The sequence below is a fragment of the Hemicordylus capensis genome, chromosome 4 (genome assembly GCF_027244095.1).
Source record: "Hemicordylus capensis ecotype Gifberg chromosome 4, rHemCap1.1.pri, whole genome shotgun sequence".
Lineage (NCBI taxonomy): Eukaryota > Metazoa > Chordata > Lepidosauria > Squamata > Cordylidae > Hemicordylus > Hemicordylus capensis.
This window is the reverse complement of record NC_069660.1, coordinates 77,511,230-77,532,123: the sequence shown is the minus strand read 5'-3', so window position 1 is coordinate 77,532,123 and position 20,894 is coordinate 77,511,230. Positions and strand designations below refer to the sequence as shown.

General features: G+C 42.9%; 2 protein-coding genes across 13 annotated transcripts in view; one reads left to right on the top strand and one right to left on the bottom strand.

Moving 5' to 3' along the window:
- The window catches only part of BRPF3 (bromodomain and PHD finger containing 3), a 54,722-nt gene extending 44,687 nt beyond the window's left edge, over positions 1-10,035 (top strand). For all 9 annotated transcript variants that reach the window (XM_053247428.1, XM_053247427.1, XM_053247426.1 and 6 more), the window contains 3 exons: positions 688-785; positions 5,342-5,496; positions 7,444-10,035. In XM_053247428.1, coding sequence (XP_053103403.1) covers positions 688-785; positions 5,342-5,496; positions 7,444-7,627 — 437 coding nt within the window. In that variant the 3' untranslated portion in view covers positions 7,628-10,035. The remainder of the gene's footprint in view (positions 1-687; positions 786-5,341; positions 5,497-7,443) is intronic.
- Positions 1-20,894, bottom strand: part of LOC128323746 (armadillo repeat-containing protein 12-like) — a 41,548-nt gene that overhangs the window by 3,370 nt on the left and 17,284 nt on the right. For 2 of the 4 annotated variants that reach the window (XM_053247431.1, XM_053247429.1), the window contains exons 5-6: positions 20,765-20,836; positions 20,033-20,470 (exon numbers count right to left, since the gene is read on the bottom strand). In XM_053247431.1, the coding sequence (XP_053103406.1) occupies positions 20,090-20,470; positions 20,765-20,836 (453 nt within the window). In that variant the 3' untranslated portion in view covers positions 20,033-20,089. Of the gene's footprint in view, positions 1-18,344; positions 18,489-18,646; positions 18,690-20,032; positions 20,471-20,764; positions 20,837-20,894 lie in introns of those variants that run through there. The other 2 variants (XM_053247430.1, XM_053247432.1) reach the window with 2 other exon arrangements.

Here is a 20,894-nt window from a genome sequence, read left to right as displayed (position 1 = left end):
ATCATTGTAAACCGCTTAGAGAGCTCTGGCTATAGAGCGGTATATAAATGTAAGTGCTATTGCTATTGCTATTGCTATTGCTATTGCTATTGCTATTGCTATAAATTTTGCTATCTGGATCCAGCTTTCTCTTTGTTAAAAAATGCAAATTGTACAGCTGCAGAGAAAAGCTTGAAAAAGAGCAGTCAATGGCTGACACCCAGGGTAACCCTGTGTCAATATGCCAGGGTTTTCTGTTGTGTGCCGGCAAAGCAGTTATTTGGCAACTCCCTCTTCCCTCTGCAGCTTCCTGTGCTTCCCAAAACAATGTCCCTGAGATTCCCCCAACCCTGAACCCCAGTACTCATGATACTTCTGTAAAAGCAGTTTTTGTCTATTTATTTAAAAGAGGAGAATGGTTGGAGATGTTATAGGTTTGGTTATTGTCATCTATGGCAAGTAGCTACTAACTTTTGTCTAGCACAACTACTTTATATCAGCATGTTTGGCCTAGTTGTGAGCTTGACTATATTCATGATTCAAGTTAAGTCAAGTCAGAAGTGATATCTCATATGTGAGATACATTCCTTTAGCATATAACCCTAATTGCTAGTCATGGTTCTGCAGTTGAGCTCTGCAAGGAGAAAGATATAGGCCCTGGATGTGGGAGAATAAAATTCTAAGTCAGTTTATATTGTGACTTCTTAGGTAGAAACCTACTGATGCCCTTTGAGGAGCACACTGAACTAGAACCACTGGAGCTTGTGTGGGCTAAGTGTCGTGGCTACCCTTCTTATCCAGCGTTGGTATGTATACCTGGCTTGCAATCTGCTTTCTTTTCACTGAGTGCATCTTGATGACCTAGCATCCAGTTCTAAGCTTGTAATTAACTGAGAAAAGAAAGTCTTCTCTGGGAGAATCATGCACCACTGTGAAGTTTCCATTAAGAGTTTTATTTAATATCTAATGAGAATATATCTGTGTGGGTTCTTTAGAGTGAAAGATAGAATAAGTAGTAGTATACATTTTTTTAAACAAACTAATGGCTTAAAAATGTGAGCATTATCATGGTTGATTATGCTGTGCTAAGAAATGAATACAAAGAAACTGTTCACACGACCTAGCTAGCCTACCTAAAAAATCCCTCCCCTTGACCCAGGTTAGTGGAGCGAACGCTCCGCTAAACCCGGGTTTTCAGGTCATGAGGAGAACCCTGACCGGGAGGCTCCATCAATCAGCCGCCCAGGGCAAGTGCTCTGCTCATGTGCAGGGAGAGCAGGCAAAACCCGCTCTCCCCACACTAACTCTCCTGGTGCTTCACACTAATCGTGTGAAGCGCCTCAAAGACTAATAGTGTGTTATCTAATTAATGTCATCTATATTTTTATTTTATTTTAAAAGCATCAGACCTGGCCAGTAGCAGACTTATCCAGGGAGCCACCATGACATATAAGTCTGCTCTGACCATCTTATCTTGTTCTGATCCTTGATGAAAAGCATGTGAGCTCTAAAACCTCCCTATTTTGAATGGTCCCAGAAGAGAGATTTTTCAGCCTCAGGCTCTATGCTCTATGCATTGTACTGAGACAGTTAACTTAATACAAGCTTTTATCATCTTAATCTATCTACTAGTGTTGATGGCTATATGCTATCTCCAGATTCAGGCAGGATGCCTCAGAATACCAGTTGTAGGGAAACTGCAGCAGTAGAGGGGGCATGCTTCCAGCTCCTGCTTGTGGGCGTCTCAGAGATAGAGGCCACACTGAGAAATAAGATGCTGGACTAGATGGACCTTGGCCTTATCCAGAAGGGTTCTTCTTATGTGTTTTGTTATATTCATCTTGCTCTTTTCAAAGTTAGGCCCCTGACATGCAGACAATAGCAGCAGCTGCCTTTGCTAATTGAGCATTCCTATGGATGTTGTTTTATAAACAAATGTAGTTAAGATGGGCTTGAACAGGGATACAAGAAGCAAGAATGTCTAAGGCATAAGAGACATTCCAGATGCTGCCACCACAACAGTAGCCCTGCAAGAAAAACTATGTGGGCTTGAGATCAGTGTGATCTTAAACACTGGACGTATGATTTGTCTTAGGTTCTGCATGCAACTCTGCCCTAGTACTCCACTAGTGAGAAATGGCAGAAATAACATCTGCTGTGCAATATAGTACTGTACTGTGCAAAGGCATATACTTTAGGAAATATTGGAAGCAATACTATTGGCAGCAGAGAGTTAAACCATGTTGAATGCTTAAACATAACTGTAACTAGGCACAAGAAGAGGAGGGCTAGCACAGGGAAACATAATTGAGAGAGAGGTAAAGAGGAAGTGTGCGAGGAGTCTTAAACTGATGCTTAAATATAACAATTTATTGTTGCTTGTAAACTGACCAACATGTTTAGATAACAGCCTTTGTCAGGGGCACTGTAAGTAAATAACGTGTAAAATAGGGGTTTAAATGAATGCAAAATGGTAAAACCAATCAGTACTTGTCTACCTTCAAATAGAAGATGTATGTGATATGGTACTGCATGAACAACTCAGAATATATGATAATCAATGACCATGCATCTTCATACGTCTAGTAGCACCCATATTTAAAAAACAATGGATACATAATGATTAAAATGTACACTTAGACTGAGACCTTCTGCATGAGCAAAACAGCACACAAGCAGGCCCCTCCCAGTTTTCACCTATTTCCCCCCTCTTGCTACAGCTCCCCATTCTCTGTCTCATAGGGGCTACAGTGAGAAGAAGGCAGCTGGAAACCCCGTTGTATGTGCCGTGTTAGGTTCTAGACTGATATAAACAATTTTAACTAGAGATGTGTCATCTCAGTAATAGAACTAATTGTTTCCCTCTTACCCAAAAGTAATAACGTTAAGCACCTTAAAATATAATTATTGTTAAAAGCTAATAACAAAACCTAATTAGAATAAAGCATTCAGGAATAGGGTTTCAAGGTGGCTTAATAAAATACTTGAATGAGACATGGGACGCACTATCAGTGGTGTAATCAGCATAAAGAATCATAATAAGAGTATAAAGCAAGCAGCTTGTTTATCCTTTACAACAGTCCTAAGGAAAAGTAACTTAATACATTACACATAAGTTTATTTATATAATAAATTCATATTTAAATAATAAACATATTTATTATTATTATATTTATATACCACCTGATATATGTATCGCTAAATAGTGTTCACAATTTAAAACAACAACTATAAAGCAGAGTAAAAAGAATTAAAACTATTTCACAGAAAAAATAGTTATCATCGGATAAAAACAAACCATTTAAAATTAATTTCAGTTAAAAGCCTGAGAAAACAGGTGTGTCTTGAGGGTCTTCCTAAAAGCAAACAGAGATGGAAATCCTCTTAATTTGATAGGGAGCATATTCCAAAACTCTAGGGCAGCCACAGAGAAGACCTGGTCCCGAGTTGTCACCAAACGAACCACTGGCAACCGTAACTGGACCTCTTCAGATTATCTCAATAGACGACATAGTTCATGACAGAGAAGGTGCTCTTTTAAGTACCCTAGATCCAAGGTGTTAAGGGCTTTATAGGTAATAACCAGAACTTTGTATTTCACTTGGAAACATATAGGCACCCAGTGCAATATAGCCACTAGAAGAGGCATAAGCCATGCAAGTGGAAACCATTCTATGGACATAAACTTGTACAGGAGAGCCTTGATATCCACGGAACCGCTATTCATGATTCTGCATATCAACAGTAGACACCCGTTTCCAGGATCCGTGGATACTAATGGTTTAAAACCCACGTATCCGCTGTTCCTAGAGGGCCAAAAGTGACCACAGAGGTCACTTCTGGCCACCATTTTGTCCTGAGGAGAGAGGAGAAGGCAGGAAGAGCCATTTTGTGGCTCATTTCCTGCAAAAAACCCAGACTTTCCCCCATGATTTTTCACGGGTGTAGGGGCCATTTTGTTCTTTGGGGGGGGTGCCTGGGCACGCTATGGGAGACCCGCAGGGCACACCACAATAAGTTTTAGGCTGTTTGCGGGCTTTTTCCAATTTTTCCCTCCACCCTAGAACCTAAATCCTCTTTCCTCATAGTCCTAATACCTTGTTACTCATGATTCCGTTACTTGCAGTAGTAGGTGAGGAACACGAGTTTCTCCTGTATTTCATACAGCAATAGACAGAAGCAAAAGCCCCAACTAAGAACAGAAAGGGAAGGTCCGCCCCACACAAATATTTATGTCTGTATACAGTAACGCAGTAAGCAGCACAATTCTGTAATGTTATATATAGGGGGGAAATGCTGTAATGTGTATATATAAGAAAAAATAAAACTGTGGAAACTGGAATGTGGTGTAAATTGGAAGTGACAGCTGAATCAGTAGACTTGCATCTTAGCAAAACTGGTGCAAAGGAGATCAAACTTGTTCAGCCGGATGGTAGAGCAGCAGCAGCAACACCTGATGGACTGAGAAGAGACTCTGAAGAACATCTGTCCCCCAAAACCTCAGCAATTGGACCTTAGCGTGGGGCTATTTGATACAATCAACAGCCCTTGATACTCCAAAGACTGACAGTTTAAAGAAGAGGGCAATATCATTCACCTATAAATTTGATTGTGAACCTCATTGAGAGCTATTATGATTGAAAACCAATATACAAATATTGCAAAATAAATGGTGCCCTGCCTGTACCCAGGAATGGGGTAGTGTCCTTTGAATATATTGACTGGTAATTCTAATATGACAAAAGCAACCCACAGTTCATCCTCACTTGTCCCCTCTTGTGTTCTTTCTGTCCTAAATAACAGAAGAAGGGATATAGGACTTTCTCAAGGCAGGGTGTAGGTAACCATCTGTAGTAGGTGGGCGTGAGGGAGAAGATGTCACATAGTAAATTTCTTGCTGTGAAAAGTTATTCCTCCTTATGTATTGCTTTAAGTGACAGCTTGGGCAACTGGAAATGTGAAGAACAAATAAGCTGAGATTTCTGTGTACAAAGCTTTTACTGAAGCTTTTTGCTAAAAAGGCTTCCAGTCATCACCTTTTAATCTGCCGGCCCTGCTGAGCATTTTAAAAATTAGTCATAGTGCTTTATTCCTACAAACTCCCCCCACCAACAATCATCTTGGCTCCATTCTACACCTAGCCTAAACACTCTGATGGTTGTGAAACTTGTTAGTTTAATTGCATTTTAAATCAAGAAATCCCATTCCACCATCATACATAGATTGGATGCCTATCCTCTCCCACTGCTTTGGGGTCCTCAGACACTAGAATAGGTCTGTATATATGGACTGAATTTCTAATATCTGTGGTGAATTGTGAGTCTCCAGAGTATTACCTGTGTATCTTGTCTTGTTTTCTCAGATAATTGATCCTGAGATGCCACGAGAGGGCCTGCTTCACAATGGAGTCCCAATCCCTGTCCCCCCTCTGGAGGTATTAAAGTTAGGGGAGCAGAAACAGGCTGAGGCAGGAGAAAAGCTTTTCCTTGTCCTTTTCTTTGACAACAAGAGGACGTGGTGAGTGAATGTGGACAGATTATATTTATTTATATATTTCTATACTGCCCAAAACTTGCGTCTCTGGGTGGTTTACAATTAAAATAATCAATCAAACAATTTAAACATTAAAATCATTAACATTAAAATAATTTAAAAACCAACATTACAAGTATTAAAACTATAAATCTAATTAAAAGCCTGGGTGAATAAATATGCCTTCAGTGCCTTTTTAAAAGTTGCCAGAGATGGGGAGGCTCTTATTGCAACAGGGAGCTCATTCCAAAACCCAGGGGCAGCAACGGAGAAGGCCAGTCCCCGAGTAGCTGCCAGACAATATGGTGGCAACCGCAGATGAACCTTTCCAGACGATCTTAACGGGCTATGGGGCTCATGGTGAAGAAGACGTTCTCTTAAATACCCAGGGCCTAAGCTGTTTAGGGCTTTATAGGTAACTAGCTGAACCCGCACAGAGCATCTGTGCGGTAGTTTACTTACTTTTGGGGGTTTAGTTGGGAGAATTCATTTGGCTGGTCCGCCCTTTGTAGCTGTGCATTGCACCGTGTTCCCCTCCCCCCCCCAACAACTATCTCACTCAACTCTCTCCCCCTCAACAACTGTCTTGCTCACTTTCTCCCCCCCCCACAACTCTCTCGCTCACTCTCTCTCCCCCCACAACCCTCTTACTCGCTTTCCCCCCCACAACTCTCTCGCTCACTCTCTCTCCCCCCACAACCCTCTTACTCGCTCTCTCCCCCCACAACTCTCTCGCTCGCTCGCTTTCCCCAACTCTCTCTCGCTCGCTCGCTCTCTCCCCACAGCTCGCTCGCTTGCTCTCCCCCCAACTCTCTCACTTGCTCTCCCCCCACAACTCTCTCGCTCGCTCTCTCCCCCTCACAACTCTCTTGCTCGGTCCCCCCCCAAAGTTTAGTTTAGTCCCCAGGTGTAGTTTTTCCCCCTTAAGGGCAGCTGTTTGTGCTCACAGTTCCCAGCATTGTAGGCAATGCTGGCCCACACAGTCCCTTTTTTTTGGTGGGATGACTGGGAGCTTTGGTTCCCCCCTCTTTTTTTTGATATGGGGGGGTCAGGAAGACTGGGGTTTTTTGGGGGGGGATGCCAACGGCTGGCCCATGCAGTTCCCTGGTGGTTGGTTGGTTGGTTGGTTGATTTTTGAAGGGGTGACTGGGAGCTGAGGGTTTTTCCTTTCCTCTTCGTTCCCCAAGTCTGCCGATTCCTGCCTGCCTCCCTCACTGCTGCTCCCTCCCCAGGCAATGGTTCCTCCTTTCCCCTCTGCCTTTCCTCCTTTCTTCCTCTGTCTCCTGAGTCTGCCGATTCCACCTGCCTCCCTCACTAGCTGCCGCTCCCTCCCCAGGTAGTGATTCCAGGCATCCAGACGCATCCGGACATAGTTCTCTTTTTAATTGGCTGTAAGAGAATTTTATATATATAAACCAGCACCTTGTATTTTGCCTGGAAACCTATCAGCAGCCAGTGTAGCTCTTTCAACCCAGGAGTAATATAGTCTGTCCTAGATGACCCAGATGAAGGGACAGAACATTTGTTGTACTATAGTCAGGAAATTACACTGATGAATGTACAACTTAAAAAGTAAACACCTAGAAGGTAGGTGGGGGAAACCCAAATTATGTGGTGACAGGCCAAACCTACAGTTCTTTCTCCAGTGCAGGATGAAGAAGTCTTCTGTTTGCATCAATAGCAAGCAGAACTGTTACAGAATTTCCTTCTCCTGGAGATGGTGCATATCACAATGCTATTCATCAGACACACTGAAGTTTCTCAAGAACTTCCTTTCTTGTTAAATAGCAATGAAATTGTCTGTGAATTTTGAGAACTAGGATAGTCTGAGAGAAAGCTCTAAAGCTCAGGGTCTTTGAAATTGTATTCCCATATGTTTCTTTTTGCTCTTAATAAATATGTTCTGTCTGCATATGTGCTCTTGAACTGCAGGCAGTGGCTTCCACGGGACAAAGTGCTTCCTCTTGGGGTTGATGACACAGTGGATAAACTAAAGATGATGGAGGGACGAAAAACCAGCATCCGGAAGTCTGTCCAAGTGGCATATGACCGGGCCATGATCCATATGAGTCGAGTTCGGGGAGACCACCCTTTTGTCACACCAAATTATTTGTAGGGACTGAAAAAGCCTGCTTTGCCCTTCCTTCTCTCCCCAGAAATAATGTCTGCATCTATAGGCACAGTGAATCTTGGTGTGCACTGATCAGTAAGGGGTCCTTCCCTGCCTGGAGGAGGGTGCAACTGCCATGTTTATTTGTGTTCTTAAGAGAGATGCACTATTCTTAGCATTAGGAAAAGGTCTCTTAAAAGTACCAACCTGATATGTGCCAAAAAAGCCTGTCTGGGTTCTTTTTGAATATGTCTCACTGAAGAACCAGAAGGAGAGGAAGTGATGTGATGGTCTGACCAGCAAGAGGATGTCAGGAGCAGCTGCACTGTAAAGCTGTGGCCTTGGCAGAATCTTAGATCAGGTTTAAATGGCAAAGGAGAAGCTGAACTCATTTGCTGGTTGGACTTGAAGTCTTTTGGGTTTTTTGTCTTCAACTAGTTCTGAAGAATTCTCTGGAGCCTGCCAGTACTATAAATAACCCAGTATCCTTTAGAAGACTCTTGTGTGCCAAATTCACAGTAATATTTATCATACTTTTTCATGTTATTTTTAAAAGCATTGGTTTGCCCCATCACATTTATAAATGTACAATCTAGTCTTATGAATCTCTGGTCTAGATTTATATATGCTACACATTTTCATTTTAAATCTAACCAACATAAAAGATATGGGATAATTTGCTGAGTTTTCGCCTCTCCCTCATGCACGCTTACATGCACAGAGCTTTAACGATGAAGAAGCAATTGCTTTGTGTGTGTGTGCGCGCTCAAATGTATGAAGTAGGTTTTACATTTCAATTCAATATTCCAAGGATCTTCAACTTCAGGTTAATACATTGTTTGAAAAGGACAGCACAGTATTTTAAAACTTCTTTTAGAAAGCACTTAACTTTTTGCAATACATTTTTAGACATTAAGGTTTATTAGCGCAAGAGGAAAACACAACCTTTATGGTTTTAAAATCTTCTAGCTCATAGCCCCAATTCAGTGGCACAGCACACAGAGCTCTCTCTGAGTAAGGACTGCCCCATTCACCTCAATACTCTTAAAAAAAAACAACCCACCCCACCCCACACAATCTGTAAATCCATATGGCTGCTAGATGCTGGAGCAGCCTTTTGGATATCTAGAGGTCATGAACCATGTGTATAAATCTAGATCCATGTACACACTGTTTCTAGTAGGACTGGAGGCATCGTGCACCTCACTACTACAGTGACTGGAGCAGAGCACCTGACTACTACAGTGTACCTCACTGTAGGCATCATGCAGAGTTTTCTCCAGCTCTGAATAGCACAGTCCCTACTTGCATCGATTACCATAATGAAGTGTGCAGCTTTATATTTGGGCATCAGTGTCAGCTCACAATTCCTCTTTACCCTGAAAATCTTTGGGTTTGAATCAAAATGCTGTCTGTCTGTCTTGCTCATCAGAACACATTGCCGTTTCACCCATGGCTTTCCTGCTCTGTTCCTGCTCCTTTCTTGGGATCTGTTAAAAATAGAGCACAGCTCCTCAGAGAATTCTATTTTTTACCTTGCATGTTCTGAAAAAAGATAAAGAGCTGAAGTTTGCAAGTTAAATCAGAATTCAAACATGAAATGCTTTGTTATCTAGATTTCTTATTTTATTTTAAGCATTACAAACCAAAGGTGCGAAGCAAGATTGTAATTTGAATGGATCATCATTTTTATTTTAACTCAATATTTTTATTATTATTTTACATTTTTTCATACTAAAGAGATCGTGGAACAAAATGATAATAATATGGGGGGGAAATCACTGCCATTTCTATGTGGCCTACTTTTTTAAAAAAGTGCCACATATTATATATTGGGACATAAAACCACACTTTATGGAAAATATCTGTAACATATAAAGAAGGTGAATAGGATTTTTTCTCTCTTAAAAAGTCAGTAATGACTGTGGAAGGAACTTTGTACATAGTTGTAAATTACTGTTCTAAATTATTCAGGCCGATTGTTACCATTCTTGAAGTCCTCAGTTGTGTTGCTGGGTCTTTTGTATGCACACAGTGTAATTAATTTAAAGAGACATACACTTTTCCCAGGTTGTAGCTCAGCTGTGGACTTGTGACCTATGTATAACTGTTTTAAGATCTTGCATTTTACTTTTTTCATTTTTAAAAAATTACATTTTAAGGATTTGAATTGGCTAATATCCTGCTGTTGCTATGGGACCTACACGTGACGTCAGTCTGCTGTAAAGCACAGATGGCTCTATTTATTGTAGAAAGTGAGTTTATTTGCTTTCTAGAACTGTTTATATCAGATGGTATAAGAGGTAATACAATTCTATGCTTGTAAAGAAAAAGAAAAAGCTAATTTTACCTACTATAATCTGACTGTCTGAAACTATATTTTCTCTCTGAGAAATAAATGTTCTAATGTAAAATATCTGATTGAATTGTCTTGATCTGGGAAGAAGTTTTGCTTGACATCTGGGTTGCGAAATATAACAATTTGCCAATTTTCATAAGAACCAAAGCAGTTTTCATAAACCTTTCTGGGAAGCTTGTCTTCTCCTGAAGTTGTTCCTTACTGCATGTGAATTTCAGCCTTGGCAAGGTGTTGACAGTTATAAACTTCTCAGAATGTGAGCGGGAAAGTGGGAAAGTTTAAAACCGGGGCACTGAAGATGGAAGCCTGGAAAATACTTGTAAGGTGAAACATCAACTTCTTAAAGTGTGTGTGCGTGTTTTGTTTCTTCTTCTTCATTTATTTTATTTTATTTATTTAAAGTATAGTGTTCCTTTTATTTGACAGCCATATTGCTCCCGCCCCTAGTCACAGTGTTGGCACTTAACAGACTAAACATAGGATGAGTGCCAACAGGGAAAGATGCTTCAAGTAGCAATGGCCTGCTTGAGTTTGTCCTTCCCAGCTGTGAAGTGGTCCTGTTCCTTAAGATCCCTCATCTGTTAGAATCCCCCAAGAAGGGAAGGGAAGAGAGACTTGCATAACTGAATGCACTGATTCTCTGCTCATGTTTTCAATGACTGGCTAGCCAGTGGTCTACTTTATGGTCAGTTAGCAAACCGATCGAAAAATTCTGCCCGTATACTTTGGAATTTATCGTTGTGTTCATTGTGTATGGAATGCAACTTCCTCCTTAGCAGCTAAGGGATTCTGATCTTCCCGTTCTGGAGTACAGCCTTTTAGTAATTAAAGAACCTTTCATGGCCCAGACTTTTGGCAAGGAGATCGTTTCCGAATAGCAGGGAAGCCATTAAGATGTGAGTTGCCTTCAGCTGCAGCAGGTGTGTTGTTGTTTCCCCCCAAGCCATCATGGTTTTGAGCATATAAGGATTAGGTCACTGTGGGATCTTCAGTGTTAGTTACAAGTTAGCAGCCTATGTCTGCAATGTAATGTTACCTACACATCTTTCTTCAGCCATTATAGCACCTCCATAATTCTTATAAGTTGATTTACAAATTGAGTGCATGTTTTAGAATCATATCACTGTTTCTGTCTGTGTTGGATGCAGCATGGAACCACACAACATAATATTCTCAACATGCCAATGGGCTTGTGTGAATTGGCTCTTAAAGTTGGCGATAAGATATGCTGTTTCCATCTTTACAGAAAGCAATATTGTGAGTTACTCATGAGAGAAGGCCAAACTTTTTAAAAAAAAACATGTTTCTCCTCTGACTCTTGAAGGACATTCTAGATTCTTCAGGGTAGTTTCCCCTTGGGACAGGAGGCAACATCAAGTTTCGTTGTTGATTTGTTTTGCAATATCTCCTCCATGAGAGGCATCCCTGCCATCCCAGACCTGCACTATCCAGTGACAATCGGCTTCTCTGACTGATAGAGAAAGATTTATGTTAGATCTTGCTTCTTTCTTTCCCAGAATTATCTCTTCCAGCCTTCCCTCTGCCACACCCTTGCAAGGAAGGGGGGCCCTTACATAGCTGGGATGGACCAATGCAAGCAGACTATTGCTATTTAAGCTACCATCCCCTTTTGGCCACTCCTCCTTCCATTAAGTCAGTGGAATCAGAGTATCACTACATGTTCAGGTGCCCATTGAAAGGATAGCAGAAGCTGCCTGTGCCACTAAAATTTCCTGATGACAATCCAGTGATGGAGACAGCTGAAGTTCTAGCCCATAGGACCTGCAAGATGCAAGCCTGGCACTAAAAATAGTTCCAGCACAGGAAGAGGCAAATTCCCCAAGGGACTTCCTTTAACTTTTTTCCAGGTCTCAGTGGCCTGCATGGAGTATTTACAATGAGCGAAGGTTTGGGAGCTGTCCCATCCAGTGGAAAATAAATTTTGCAGTCAATCTCACTCCACATCCCCACACAAGAAGTGCCACAAAGAGAAGAGGCACAAGTACTATCCTGGGAAGTCCAGCTGCAAACATAAGACACAGATCATGTTCCAGCAACCACTCCTCAGAGAGCTAGCAGGGAGTCTTCAGCTCCCATTCTTCCAAAAGCAGAGAACCAAAAAGCAGATCACCTCACGCAAGACTCTTCTGTGTGCCTTTACAAAACGTACTCCACTCAAGGACCGTGCACTAGGGCTTCGTCACAATAATAAGCTCAGGATCATAGAGACAGGAAAGGAAGGAAGCCCAAGGCATTGCACTCACAGCCCATTCATATCCCTGTCTCCAGCCTCCATTCATAGAGAAAGAGTGAGTTGTCAGAAGATGAGATGGACTACGCAATTCCTAGTCAGGATGACCTATTCCCTGTGGATGTATTCTTGTCTTGTTGACCAATATCATCTTTCCCCCAAGGGTTCCCTGAGCCTGTAAGTGTGCCCTTTCGTGAGATCTGACAGCATCTGGAAAGCTGAGAGAATGAAATGTCTGGTGAAGAAGCTTATTGCCACACTGGATAACAAAGCAACTCAAAGTTTCCACAGAGGCTCTGCCAGTGAAGGCTTAGCCCTCAAATAATGCCATCCCCAGAGATGGCAAACGCTGCTACTCTGAGGGACAGTAAAAGCGCATACATGCCAATGGACACTCTTGTGGGAGACCTAGATCATGAATCTAGAACCAGGAGGAGTTCCTGAACCACATGCAGCTCTGACTACACACATGTGGCTCGCTGTTAATATGGCTAAAACACCAACAGCCCAAAATAAATTGTCTCCATAAGCAATTATATTTGGAGATTGGAATTGTTTCCCAGACACACACTGCCAATCGAAGAATTATGCATTTGGCCTGCTCTCAGTTTTGGGTTCCACATACGTCTATGAGCAAGTGTTTTCTAACATGAATTTAATAAAAGACAAACTGAGGAGCCAACCGAAAAAACTGAAGTCTTGAGTTCTGCATGAAAATGAAAATCACCGTGCACTCACTAGACACTGAGAAATTCTCTAAAGAAATCCAAGAGCAGAGAAGTTGCATTAAAAGGGCTGAACACAAAAGTAATCATATGGATCTAGTTATAAACTGTTTTGGTAATGAGTAACAGAGCAGCATTGGCTTCCACCACGTATTTTATCTCTTATATGAACCATATCGATTAGTTGTGTTATATGCACATATGTGTGTGATGTAGCTCTTGAAATACTGTGTTAAAAGACCAAAAAGGCTCTTCTTTGGACTCTCCCAGACAGTGAGTTATTCCAACTTCCACGCTAACTTCAATGGGAGACACAAGGAGCTGTCCACATGATGCTGACGTATGTTTAAGTTTTAGCACCACCTGCTGACAATCTGTGAAAAAGCCATGACTTGTAAAATTTAAAATAAGGGTAGTGAAAAGACATGGCTTTTTCACAGATTGTCAGCATCTGGCACCAAGAACCTATGCTACATACTTAAAATCATGTGGATGTCTTGTTACATTTCCCATCAGAATTCGCACTGAAGTTGGAATAAAGGGCTCTTTGAAGAACCCTTTGAAAGGCTGCAGATCCCCTGAGGAGAGCTGATCTGGTGGTAGCAAGCATGCATTGTCCCCTTTGCTGAGCAGGGCCCAACCTGGTTTTCATTGGAATGGGAGACTACATGTGTGAGCACTGTAAGATATTTCCCCTTAGGGGATAGGGCCACTCCGGGAAGAACACCTGCATGCTTGCATGCAGAAGTTTCAAAGTTCCCTCCCTGGCATCTCCAAGATAGGATTGAGAGAGACTCCTGCCTGCAACCTTGGGAAGCCGCTTCCAGTCTGTGTAGACAAAACTGAGCTAGATGGACCAATGGCCTAACTCAATATAAGGCAGCATCCTATGTTCCTATGACCTAGTGGATCCTGTAGTCATAAGAATAGCCCTGCTGGATCAGGCCCAAGGCCCATCTAGTCCAGCATCCTGTTTCTCACAGTGGCCCACCAGATGCCCCTGGGAGCTTAGAGGCAGGAGTTGAGGGCATGCCCTCCCTCCTGCTGTTACTCCCCTGCAACTGGTACTCAGAGGCATCCTGCCTTTGAGGCTGGCAGTGGCCTATAGCCCTCCGACTAGTAGCCATTGACAGACCTCTCCTCCATGAAGTTATCCAAACCTCTTTTAAAGCCATCCAGGTTGTTGGCTGTCACCACATCTTGTGGCAGAGAATTCCACAAGTTGATTATATGTTGTGTGAAAAAATACTTCCATTTGCTGGTCCTAAATTTCCTGGCAATCAATTTCATGGATGGCCCCTGGTTCTAGTGTTATATGAGAGGGAGAAGAATTTCTCTCTATCCACACCACGCATGATTTTATAGAACTCTATCATGTCTCCCCGCAGTTGTCTTTTTCCTAAACTAAAAAGCCCCAGGTGTTGTAGCCTTGCTTCATAAGAAAGGTGCTCTAGGCTCCTGATCATCTTGGTTGCCCTCTTCTGCACCTTTTCCAGTTCAACAATGCCCTTTTTTAGATGTGGTGGCCAGAATTGTACGCAGTACTCCAGGTGTGGCCGCATCATCGTTTTGTGTAAGGGCATTATAATATTAGCCGTTTTAATTCAATCCCCTTCCTAACGAACCCTAGCAGGGAATAGGCCTTTTTCACAGCTGCCGCACATTTGAGTCGAGACTTTCAATGCGCTGTCCACGACGACCCCAAGATCGCTCTCCTGGTCAGTCACCGACAGCCCAGATCCCATCAGCGGATACTTGAAGTTGGGGTTTTTCATCCTGATGTACATCACTTTACACTTGCCAACACTGAACCACATTTGCCATTTTGTCACCCACTCACTCGGTTTGGAGAGATCTTTTTGGAGCTCCTCACAATCCATTGTGGATTTCACTACTCGAAAGAGTCTGGTATCATCTGCAAATCTGGCCACCTTGCCGCTTACCCCTACTTCTAGATCATTTATGAATAAATTTTAAAGCATCAGTCCCAGCACAGATCCCTGGTGGACCCCACTTCTTACTTCCCTCCATTGTGAAAATTCTCTATTTATACCTACCCTCTGTTTCCTGTCTTTCAACCAGTTAGCAATCCACACATGTACCTGTCCCCTTATCCCATGACTGCTAAGTTTCCTCAGGAGTCTTTGATGAGGAACTTTGTCAAAAGCTTTTTGGAAGTCCAGGTATACTACAGTATGTCAACTGGATCACCTTGATCCACACACTCGTTGACACCCTTAAAGAAGTCCAAAAGGTTGGTGAGACAAGATTTACCTTTGCGGAAACCATGCTGGCTCACTCCCAGCAGGGCCTGTTCTTCTAGGTGCTTTACAATTTTATCCTTGAGGATGCTTTCCATCAATTTGCCTGGAACAGATGTTAAGCTAACTGGCCTGTAATTTCCTGGATCGCCCCGGATCCCTTTTTGAAAACTGATGTTACATTTGCTACTTTCCAGTCCTCTGGTACAGAGCCTGATTGCAGGGATAAGTTATATATTTTAGCAAGGAGGTCAGAAATTTCACATTTGAGTTCTTTGAGGACTCTTGGATGGATGCCATCCGGCCCTGGTGATTTCTAGTTTTCCGTTTTCCAGACAGTTTAGAACATCATCTCTTGTCACTTCTATCTGACTCAATTCTTTAGTCTCCATCCCCGGAAAGCCTGTTTCAGAAACAGGTATATGCTCAGTATCTTCTGTCATGAAAACAGATGCAAAGAACTCATTTAGCTTCTCTGCAACCTCCATATTCTCCTTAATAATCCATTTCACTTCCTCATTATCTAACAGTCCAACCACCTCCCTGGCAGGTTTCATGCATCTGATGTATTTAAAGAAGTTTTTGTTTTTCCCCTTGATGCTTTTAGCTAAATGTTCCTTGAACTCTCTTTTCACCTCCCTTATTGTCACCTTGCATTTCTTTTGCCATAGTTTGTGTTCCTTTCTGTTCTCCTCATTTGGGCAGGCCTTCCAATTTCGGAAGGAAGTCTTCTTCCCTTTTATGGCTTCCTTGATGGTACCTGTTGTTGGCATCCTCCTGGACTTAGTGGTACCTTTCTTCCTTTTGGGTATACAAACTAACTGGGCTTCTAGTATTGTGATTTTGAGTAAACTCCATGCATTCTGGAGTGAAGTGACTCTCCTGATTTTCCCTTTCAGCTATTTTTTCACCATACTCCTCATTTTGGAGAAGGTTCCTCTTCTGAAATTCAAAATGTCTGTGTTAGACTTCTTTGGTGATTCTCTCCCCACATGTATGCTGAATTTGATCGCACTATGGTCACTGCTCCCTAAAGGGTTGATGACACTGACATCACGCACCAGGTCTAGGGTGCCACTCAGGATTAAGTCCAAGGTTGCCTTCTCTCTGGTTGGTTCCAAGACCAACTGTTCTAGGGCACAGTCATTCAACGTATCTAGAAATTTGACCTCTTTGTCATTACCTGACTGTGAATTTACCCAGTCTCTGTGTGGGTAATTGAAGTCACCCATTATTACTGCTCTGTCTCTCTTTGAGGCCTCCCTGATTTCCTCCTACAGCTCCCAGTCACTGTCAGTGTTTTGATCTGGAGGGCGATAGCACGTCCCCAGTAGCACATTTCCTTTAAGCCCTTGTATTGGCACCCACAGAGTTTCTGTGGAGGACTCTAGTCTACCTAGGTTTCCTACCTTGTTAGATTCTATCTCTTCTTTAACATACAGTGCTACTCCACCTCCAAGTCGCCCCTCCCTGCCTTTTCTATAGAGTTTATATCCTCAGATAACAGTGTCCCACTGATTCTCATTGTTCCACCTTGTTTCTCTTATGCCCACTATATCTATTTCTGTGTTAGCAACCTCGCACTCCAGCTCACCCATCTTGGCTCGGAGGCTTCTGGCATTGGCATATAAGCACCTATACACTGAATCTCTTCCCTGGTGTCTGCTATCTTTCTTTTGACTCTTTGACCAGCTGGCACAGGCTCCTGTCTGTTCTTTATGTAGTTCTGCTCTGTCCCCTTCTGTTTTATCTGAATCCTTTGCACCCTCGCACTTTAAAGGATGGCATTTGCCGAACTGGATACTGCCCAGCTCCTGTTGACTATTCCCCAGGCATCATTTTAAAAGCTGCTCTGCAACCTTCTTGATTTTAAGCACCAGCAGTCTGGTTCCATCTTGGTTCAAGTGCAGCCCATACCTTTTGTACAGGCCTTGCTTGCCCCCAAATGTATCCCAGTGCCTAACAAATCTAAGGCCCTCCTCCCACACCAACGTCTCATCCACACATTGAAACCCCTCAGCTCTGCCTGTCTCACTGTCCGTAGAACAGGTGGCATTTCTGAGAATGCTACCTTGGGGGTCCTGGACTTCAATACGCTACCTATCAGTCTAAATTTGGCTTCCAGGACCTCCTGACTACATTTCCCCACATAGTTGGTGCCGATATGCACCACAAAGCTGTCTCCTCCCCAGCACTGCCTAACAGCCTATCTAGACGCTGTGTCATGTCCACCACCTTTGCACCAGACAGGCAAGTCACTGTGCAGTCAACATGCGGGTCACAGACCCATCTCTCTATACCTCTAATGATAGAATCACCCACTATAAGGAGGCCCCCACACCCTGGAGGAGTATCCGCTGTGCGAGAGAATATGGGCTCATCATCTATGGAAGGGGTCCCTTCTAAAGGAGCATTTCCCTCTTCCTCCGACCAATGTCCTACTTTCCCAAGACCTTCATTCTCCCTGACAGCAGAGGAGCTATCAGCCCTAGAGTGGGATGCCTCTACCACGTCCCTAAAGGTCTCGTCCGCATGCCTCTCTGTCTCTCTGAGCTTCTCCAGATCCGCCACCTTGTTCTCAAGGGAACAAACTTGTTCCCTGAGAGCCAGGAGCTCCTTGCACTGAGCACACACCTATGACTTCTGCCCATGAAGCAAATAGTCATACATGCAACACTGCGCAATACACTGGGAAGTGCCCCCTCTCCTGCTGGCTTTCTATCTTCATACTGTTTTTGTTGGCTGTTTACAGTATTTAGAGATAGTTTATTAGAAGGATAGGTCTCAGCTGTAATGGTCAGCTATTTAACTGTCCAAACAGCCTTTCTCAAGAATATGAGGGAGGGATTTGTACTTACCTTCTCTTCTCTATCAGGCTCCTTGTGATCACAGTGCTTATTCCAAGCTCCCCCGCACACTTCCCACTAAACTCCTGCAAAACTCCAATGTCCTGTTTGCTATCCCTGTTGATGACCATTTAGTCTGATGACCAAATCTCAAAACCAAGAACATCCTTATCTTCTGAGAAAACCAGCTTATTTCTTATTCTGCTTCATCTTTGATGTTTATTTCTTTTCCCATTACAGTTAGGATACTTGGGAGCACAGTCCATTGGGAAGTTCTCTTGCACAATGAAATTATTGGGATTTAAAACAGAATGTTTGGGTAGATTGTAAGGACTTTGTGACCAGTTTGTTTTAAAAAGCACAATCACCAGGAAGTATCTGGACCACTGGGAGCTTCTCCCTGCTCGTCAAGGCTTTGCCTGAACCTGGGTACATGATCAGAGAAAGCAAGTCATAAATCACAGCCTTTGGTCGGGTCCAGTTCGTGTGAAGAGTTTGGTATCACCACCATCTCCAGTTCTGGCACATTCTGGCAGCCAGCATGAAAGAGTAACCTCACCCATTTATTATTACTAGTACTCACCCAATGGAGATCTGCTGGAGGGATCTGGTACAATTCCACCCATCTTTGTATTTTTTACAGAGCAGACCAAAAAAGTAAATAGAATAAATGACACAGTTGGCATTCATTTGGTAGAGAAGGATCTTCTCATTCCATAAATCTTGAAAAATAAAAACCATCCCACTTCAATATTATTATTATTATTATTTTACATTTTATATCCCGCTTTTCCTCCAAGGAGCCCAGAGCGGTGTACTACATACTTAAGTTTCTCCTGACAACAACCTTGTGAAGTAGATTAGGCTGAGAGAGAAGTGACTGGCCCAGAGTCACCCAGCAAGTATCATGGCTGAATGGGGATTTGAACTCAGGTCTCCCCAGTCCTAGACCAGCACTCTAACCACTACACCACACTGGCTCTCTGAGACATAGACATAGAATTGGATTCTTCTTCTTTGCTTCTTAGTTTCTGAGTTTGTAAAGAAATAATAAAAAATGAATCCAAAAATCTGACAAGTGGTTATTGTGTTTGGAACCTTTCTCAGCCCATTCCTGTTATAGTAGGGTATATACTATAGTTGGATGTTTAGTCTTTTCTCTGTAACTTGACTGTTCTGAACTTTGGTCAAGCAGGGGAAATATTGACAGGATCTCACCTTGTGAACTATGTGTATGTATACTTACCACCTTCTCTGTTCACTTCAATATATCTGTTAAGGTGAACGGTTGTCAGTAGCTTACATACCATGCAGCCAACTGCTCATGCAAGAGGATGTGATCTCTCTGGCTCTGCAGCACTCACCATCATGTGGATGCTCCTATTGATGATGGGGGGAGCTCTGAATTTCCTAAGCACTGCGTTAGAGCAGCTGCAATCAATTCCTATTGGGAATTATGGAAGTTGGTTGCAGCTGCTCTGGCACAGTGCTTAGGATGCCTGGAGCTTCCCCCATCATCAGAAGGAGTGTCCACACAATGGTGAGTGCCGCAGAAACAGTGGGATTGTTGTATCCACTTGGATAGGCAGCGGGTTACATGGTATGTACACTTATAAAAATCCAGACCACAATCATATAATATAAGAATATATATCCCTGCTGGATCACACCAAAGGCCTATCTAGTTCAACATCCTTTTTCCCACAGTGGTCAACCAGTACCTTGGAAAAGGTCATGATCAGGAGATGAAAGCATCCCATCTCTCTCACCGTTGCACTCCTGCAAATACTGGTTGCAGGAGTGCTTCGGTTAGATCCAGAACACATTTTCCCCCCTACTACAGACTAACCTGACTACTACACTGGGCCGAAATTAGACAGGATGTCCTATGTTCTGATGAGATCATACCGATTCCACTGATGAAGACAGGTGGAAGTCGCCATGTCACACATATAGAGAGACTAATACATTAGTTTCAATTGTTCTGCTTCAAATAATTTAATTATGCCTTAAATTCTGCAAAGATTCAGCACTCAGAAATTAAAGTGGATTCAGCAAAGGGCCTTCCAATGCCTGCATCATCTAGGAAGCTGCCTAAGGTATCATCAGTGTTGTGGGCGCCAATAATTTCCCCATCCTCATTTAGCTGGAGTTTCAAGATGACCCTGCAGGCCTGGATCTGTACCTCTTCTTCTGGATGAATGATGAGGGAGAGGAGATTATCAGCGAGATGGGAATGTTCTCCAAAGAGGACTTCGTGAAGGGACAACTCGTTGTACTGCCAGTGCACTGACTGGTACTGGGGAGTCAGGCGGCCCTCACAAAGTCGTTCCACAAACACCAGCAACTCAAAGAGCAAGTTTCCAGACCGTGAAGGTTGGAAGAGGTTCAGGAAATCCTGGTGCACCTGAAAGAAGAGGCAGTATGGTTGGTTTGGTCCAAAGTCCTGTCCTCATAAGTATGACTTAGAGGGTAATGGAGGTCAGATTCCTAGAACAATGACAACAGATCCCAGGCAACTGGAAGGATTTATGCTTGACTGTGTTGTATTAACAAGCCTCCAAAGCTGTAGCAGATTTCTAAAGCCTGCTTAGAAATCCAGACGTTCTATGTCTGCTTGACCTCCTCTCGCCCGCCTCTCATGCCTGTTACTCCTCTCCTCACCCAGGCTTTCTAGTGGAGACAAGAATGTGATCCTTACCTGGCAATTCATGATGTCATATAGCAGATCTTCCTTCTCAGCTAGCATGGTAAGGAACTTTACGACCTGCACCTGAAAAAAGCAGATGAGAATAGCCCTATTTAGACACTGAGCCCACTCTCATAACCAG